The 7,428-nt window shown below is 36.7% G+C and overlaps 1 protein-coding gene across 1 annotated transcript; it reads right to left on the bottom strand.

Annotated features, from left to right (window-relative positions):
* Nucleotides 1–5,731: 5,731 nt before the first annotated feature.
* On the bottom strand, nt 5,732–7,406 carry LOC134216189 (uncharacterized). Its single transcript, XM_062695143.1, has 4 exons — nt 6,475–7,406; nt 6,267–6,411; nt 6,046–6,169; nt 5,732–5,983 (listed from the first exon to the last, which is right to left on the bottom strand). The coding sequence occupies exons 1-4, from the start codon at nt 7,369–7,371 to the stop codon at nt 5,824–5,826; spliced, it is 1,326 nt and encodes a 441-aa protein (XP_062551127.1). The 5' UTR covers nt 7,372–7,406; the 3' UTR covers nt 5,732–5,823.
* Nucleotides 7,407–7,428: the final 22 nt, after the last annotated feature.

Raw genomic sequence — 7,428 nt, 5'->3', positions numbered from 1 at the left:
GATAGGAAAAACTTTCCTGATGTTGTGGTTGTCATATCCATGTCATCTTGACTATCGTGATGATCACTTGACCTATGCGGTGTTTGGTTCGAAATCAACGCTCGACAGCAATGGAATAATCCACTTAGCGAAGCCATGAAGCCAAAATAGAATTTTTGGGAACATTTAAGTGTTCTTATTGTTTATATCAATACAAAATTTTCAAAACGACTTATCTGCTTTTGTAAACAAAGATTCAAACGACGATTTGACGAATCTGATAGCTCTCCCACGCAAACCAACACCATCAACAGGTAGCGGAATCCTTCATCTACCTATTGATGGTGTTGGTTTGCATGGGAGAGCTATCAGATTCGTCAAATCGTCGTTTGAATCTTTGTTTACAAAAGCAGATAAGTCGTTTTGAAAATTTTGTATTGATATTGACTTTTTGTGCAATATTTTAAGAGGTGCTATTAAAAGAAAAGTACATACATAGTTTTTCCAAATTTGATCCAGACTATCTTTTGAAAAAGGCCAAATTTTTTTATTGATTTTTTCAAATGGATACAATTAAAACGACGCATCCTACAAAAAATGTTGTTGTACAGGTGACTATCATAAAATCAGTCAAAGTTTCTAATAAAGATATCGGAAACAATAATTCAAATTAGGCCCTACATTGAAAAAAATCAGTTTCAACAGTTTCAAAATTAAAACTCGATTTGCGAAAAACGCTTTTGATTTGTATGAAATTGTGTCTCAAGATAGGTGATTATGTTCCTACCAACCGTCCATACATCGCAAGCTTGACACTTTTAAGGGAGAAAAGTTTTTCTAACAAAAAATTTTTCTTGTCGGAATTGATTTTTTTTCTCAGTGTCAAGGAGTGCCAGTGGATTTAACATATACATACATACATATATTTAAATATTCCTGTACAGTCAAGCAGAGTAACAATATTTAGGTCGTAACTAATCACCCAACCGGATAAAAATACACCGAAAATAATTTCGGCAAGAAAAAATTTGTTAGAAAAACTTTTTTCCTTCAAAAGTGCCCAGCTTGCGATGTATGGACGGTTGGTAGGGAACTATAATCACCTATCTTGAGACACAATTTCATACAAACAAAAAAAGCGTTTTTTCGCAAATCGAGTTTTAATTTTGAAATTGTTGAAACTGATTTTTTTTTCAGTGTAGGGCTCAATTTGAATTGTTTCCGATATCTTTATTAGAAACTTTGACTGATTTTTGCGATAGTCACCCATATATAACATTTTTTTGTAGGATGCGTCATTTTTTGATTGTATCCATTTGAAAAAAATCAATAAAAAATTTGGCCTTTTTTCAAAGATAGTCTGGATCAAATTGGTAAAAAACTTAGTTAGAGCCATTCAAATACAATTTCAGAACCAAAAATACGTTACGAGAGGGTGGGCTTTCAGCCCCAGGTCCATTTTAGCGTTATGTAATTTGTGAATGAACATTGATTTATCCAATTTATCAATTAAAAACGACGTCAGTCCAATCAAACGACAACAAAATCAATCAATAACGGTGCTCACCTGCACTTTTGACAGCTGACCGACCTGATGCTCTTTATACGCGAGGAGAAGTGGATGAACCCTGTCATCAGAGGAAAAGTAGAATCACTGAAATTTAACACGGCAAGGTATAGCCAATGGAATTGAAAATAATTTTAAAAATTACAAACAGAGATTTTTTTGAAAATGATTTATTAGGCTGGATTAGAAATTCAATAAACATTAAAAGTAATACCATCTCCGGAATCATCTCAAGAAAAAAATTCAGTGTCATTAACAATCAAATTAATATATGTATAATGTAGATAATCAAAATTCTAACCTCATGCTATAAATTATTTGTAAATAAAAATCATTTTGAAATTTTGAAAATTATTTTGAGAGCTGCATCCCATACCTCGCTGTGAATTTTTTTTCATGATTCTACTTTTTCTTTTGATGACAGAATTCATTCTTCTCTTAGCGTATGGCTCTCAGCTTGTGGTTGTCAATCTGGGTGTCACGCTTACCGAAGGTACTCACGTGTCAGCTTCTACATGTCACGATGCGCTTGCAGTGATTGTCAGTAAAGAACATCGTTTAAAAGCGTGGTGGTTTTTGTTTTCATATCTGATCATCTGGTGATGGTCAAGACATTTTGCAAGACTGCGACACAACTGAAACGGCCCTGCATTCGTTTCATAAACAACTCTAGTTTCTCGGAATTTTGCGCCTGTTAGTTAGTCTACGAAAAAGTGCTCCAATCAATTAGATTTAAGTGAGGATGGGCGTTAAACAAAAAGCTGGGTTATCTGATCGGGTGATCAAAGCAAATTCAGAAGAATATTTTTTTCAAGAAATCTAGAAACCGGAAATGAAAGAAAAAAAGAAAATTCTGGGTCTCTCGGGTATGAACCAGTGGATACTCGTTCTTTTCCGTGTCGGTCCCCGAGTAGTAAAGTCTATTTTAAAGAAAAAAATCCTAGCAGTGAATTCAGATCCAATTTAGTGAAAAGTAAAGCCTATTTAAAAGTAATTGAAATTAAATCTTGAAAAGTTAACTTGAAATTAATCTATTCTATCTTAAAACTATTTTCTGAGTACAGAAATTGGTTCTGGAGTTGCAACAAATAGTGAGTCGTGTTGTGCAAAACACTAGTACAAAGCAAGCAATAAGAAAATATTAAAGCAAACATGTAATTAATTGTAATTGTTAATACTAGGAAAATGAGTCTTAAACTAAAACTTAACACCGAAGAAAAACTGTGCAAGAAAATAAGTCAAACGTGAGGTAAAAGCTAAATTATTGGTTTGTGGTGATATTTGGGTGCTAATTCGTTCTATGTTACAGTCACCATCGTGACCACGTTCCACCGTTGGGTGGAAGATTGGTGAAGTGGGGAAGGACAGAGCAGTGTATCCTGTAAGGAGCGGCATTTTCGAGCCTGCTATGCATACAGTAGCCAGTAAAGTCAACACGTCGACTACAGATCGGACTGAAGGGGTGCTCCCCTGTGTGCCTTTTGCCTCGTAGCTACGCGCTACTAAGGGGCCTACACAGAGTGCATGTCATCGAGAAAAGATCTCAATTTCACTAGCACCATCCGTCAACACGTGGTTTCTGAGACAGTGAGTAGTATCTGCAAAGTGAAAGTTTGCCATTGCCAGAGTGATTGCCCAGACTCATGCCTGGGAAACAATGTCCATGGTTACTGTCCAGTCTTGATCAGCACCCCACTTCCACTGCAGAGGAACATCCAGAAAACAAACTGGTAAACCGAATTTATTCGACGCATGCGGGCGTCCGGTACGAGCCACCAACGTAAACCCGGCGTCGTTCTCTCCGGTTGACCTGACGACGCGCTAACCGATCCCGTAACCGGTCGTATCGGTCAATAGACACCCCCCACACAAGTAAAAAGAATTTCGGATAACAAAATTGAAAGAATTTGCGAAGGAATTCTCGAAGGAATCTCTAGAAGCATTTCCGAAGAAATTTCTTGAGGAATTTTCGGTCAAATTTCGCAAGGTATTTCCGAAAATAATTTGAACTTTCCAAGGATTTCCTGAAGTAATATCTGAGGGATTGCTGATAAAACAAATTCCATAGGTAATCCTGATAGAATTCTTGAAGGATTTTCCATACGTAATTCCGAAGAATTAGGGGAATGTTCAAACGAATTTATAAAACAAATTCGAAAAGAAAATTCTAAACGGAATTTTCAAATGAAATTCTGTAGGAATTTCCGACATTCGTAAATTTCTGCAAAAATTTCTTTGGACATTGCTTCAATAACTCTTTTGGAATGTCTTGGGGTTTCATCTGAAAATGCTCCAGAAATTGCATCGGAGACTTAAGTTCAGGAATGTCTTTAGATTTACCTCATAATATTTCATAATAATTCAAAAAATTCAAAGAAGAGATTATAAGAAAATTTCGAACGATCCTTCTTTTTTTTCAGTACCTACAACACCTACGGAAATTGTTTTAGGATTAGCTTTAAGAATTTCTTCGGAATAAATTTCAAGAACTCCACCAGTACTATCTCTCCACCAGAAATCCCTTTGAAAACAGTAGGAAATTTCTTTAAAATTCCTTCGAAATTTTCTTCAGGAATTTCTTCCGAAGAATTCTTTTAAGTATTCCTTCAGTTATTCTTTCGGATTTATTGAGCAATTGTTACATAAATTCTTTAGACCTTCGTAATTTCCTTTGCGCATTCTTTCAGGAATCTCTTCAGAAAATCCTTCGTAATTTCTTTTTTTCGTTTTGAGAATTTCTTCGAGAATTCTTTAAAAATTCATTAAGAAGTTTCTTCAGGATATCCTTTGAAATTTCCGTTAGAAACTCCTCCAAACATTCCTGTAGGATTTCTTATTTCATTCTTTCATAATTTTTTGCATGATTTTTTTTCAAGAATGTTTTCGAAATAATTCCTGCATGAATTCTGCATGGAATCATACATTGAAATTTCTGGAGAAATTTACAAAGGCCTTTCGGGAGGCTTACGAAAAAAATCCTACAGGAATATCCAAATGAACTACAAAGGGAATTTTATAAATTATTTCTGGAGGGGTTCCCGAAAGAATTTTTGAAGGATTTACTGGAGAAATTTTAGAAGGAACTCCTAGAGGAATTCCCAAATGTATTTCAGGAAGAATTTCCGAAGAACTACCTGAATAGATTTATGACAAAAATTTCTAAACGAATATCTGAAGGATTGGAAAAATGTGTAACTCCAAATGCCGGAGCGAAATGCAACGACAGCAGCTCTCCGTGGGTGCGACACGCTGAGGTGTTAATGTACAATCACACGCTGATGGTTACTAGTCTGTCCAATCAGCAGCTCGAAGTTATTCCATCCCTATCATGTCCATTTGCTGACAAAACCAACCGGATGGGAACCACTTCGAGCTACTTCGGATGCTCATTGGACAGCATTCTTACTCAAACCCACAACTTCCATACCAGCAGCAGTTGTACGAGCGCCCGCTCTAAGCTGTATATGGGCAATAGGGTGGCTCAAATTAGTATGGGAAAAACTTTTTCAATTTTTTGATGGGCCGCCCTCTTATTTGTTCTATTTGATGCCCTGATGCTCTGGACAAAATTTCAGCAAAATCGGTCAACGTTTGGCTTGCTAAACTCGTCGGAAGTTTATATGGAAAAATGTATGCGAAACATCCAAAACAGTGATTTGCAGTTGGACAGCACAACTTAGGAAGAAGAACTATGATACTCATCCAGATCTTGAAGAATTTAATACAGAATGTTATGCAGAAACCCGAGAAGATTAGAGTTTTCCCGTTTCTTTTACCTTTGAAAAGAAATAAATTCACCCTACAACACTCAGTAAAATGTAATATCTTTGCCTAATAAACTCTAATCTTCTCGCGGTTTTCAGCATTTTCTGTATTTAATTCTACAAGAACTGAATAGTATCATTGTTCTTTATCGTAAATTACCGTCACTGCAAATCACGATGTTCTGCACATTTCCATATAAACAGTAACCCATGATTTCTGAAGTACCAAGCATCAGGGCATCAAATAAATATGAAAGGCGCCCATCTGAAAAGTGTTTTTGAGCCACCCTATTGGGCAACTGGTGTAAACAAACTCTGCTGTGCTGGCCAAGAACTTCTACCTACCTACACTACTCTATTCACTCTTCTGTTTTTGTTACACTGAGGTTATCAATGTATGTTGCGCATTAGACTGGTTTAAAATTCATTTCTATTTGCCTATTAAACAGTGATTGTGTTGTGGACAAGATGGAATCATCTTTCTGTCTTATAGGTAGTCACTTCCAAAGGTAATCAACTCACCTTGATAACGTCACCATGCGTCCGCTTTATAATATCACAGTACTGTGCCAAATCCGCTGGTCTGTTTGATAGGATTGCAAAGGCAATGTCATACTGATGCTTTTTGATGAACTCATCCAGTGATTCGCAGGTTGTAAAATACCAAGGAAATCTTTAAAAATAATTTATCAAATTGACACAAAATGTTAAATACCCCAATCCATGAACACTTACGCTGCAAGTTTGTGTCCCTTGGAAATCCACATGTCCAGAATATCTTCCATGGAATCTTGGATCAAGGCAGCCGGGTCGATACCCATAGCACATTTCAATAGTTTTGCAATGGAGTGGATTTTATCTGTAAAAAATAACGTATGATCACAAATGTGTGTCTTGAACACGAATCACTACCGTTGATAATAAATTGTTTAAAATGGGTCGTCAAAGGAACTTACGCTGCGTCAGTTGGTTCAAACAAGCCTGTTCCACCAAATGCAAGGTCGCATTCTTTCTGAGGCAGTAGCTTTTACAAATGGTTCCACAAATCAACTGCATGTAGGCAGAAATTAGATTCTCTTTCTCATCCTTGCACAAGGTGTTCTAAAATAAGAGATGATATTTATGAGATATTATTGAAATCAGATTATTTTAAACCATACTAACATCTATTGCAAACGTCACACATTTGTATAATTTCAGTTGAAAGCGATAGAAATCAGCCGATACCGTATCCACTGTGAAAGCCCACTTGTCGTCGAACAAATAGAGCAAACTTTCCACGGCACTCATCTTGATGGCAAAGTGTGGGCCATCAATTAAACTGACCATCCTGGAATAGATTGCTTCGAACGATTCGTAGTAATCTGGATACGCCTTGATAAGGTATTTAACTTGATCGTAAATCTTCCGTTGCAATGCGACGGAGTAACTTCGTTTGTTGGCTTTTCGAATGAAAGACAGTAGCACGGTATTGGTATCGTTGAACAACGCATCATGCGGACTGACGAAAACAACCATATCTGAATAGAGCTCGACAATCGCTTCGGTTATGGCGTTGTTAGTATGATGAGTCCGACAAATGTCTTTGATATAGGTGAGAATCCATTCGGCACAGAAGAAAGTCGAACGCTGCTTCACTAAAACCTTGCAAAGTCCAAAGATGTGATACAAATCTAAACTGTTGTCTACATTGAGATCTAATTGATCCAGAAAGACCTTCACTTCGTCAGTATTCACTCCGTTATATTTCAAGTAATGACCCAAAATCAACAGCAAATTGTGATGATTGGATTGTTCTTTGTTTAGGTCTGCTGATTTTAGTGCTACAATTACCTTTGACCCCGTGTCTGTAGCAGTCCGAATGTTTCGGATTATCCATTTGAACATGCTTGTAAAATTGCTTGTTTTGATTAACTCATTGATCCGCTCGTCGTAAGGACCTTGGAATATTCTCAATACTCTGGATGACAATTCGCTTAATTCTACCGGAGTTAACATCCTGAGTCGTTCAAATCCCAGCTCCATCTCCTGAACCTTGAACGCGATCTTTTTCGTGATCATACACCTTTCGAAGGAGTCTTTTACAAGAGCGTTATGTAGCAAGCAATACGTAACTTC

The sequence above is a fragment of the Armigeres subalbatus genome, chromosome 2 (assembly GCF_024139115.2).
Source record: "Armigeres subalbatus isolate Guangzhou_Male chromosome 2, GZ_Asu_2, whole genome shotgun sequence".
NCBI lineage: Eukaryota > Metazoa > Arthropoda > Insecta > Diptera > Culicidae > Armigeres > Armigeres subalbatus.
Note: the sequence above shows the minus strand (reverse complement) of the source record. Positions and strands in the feature narration are given on the sequence as shown.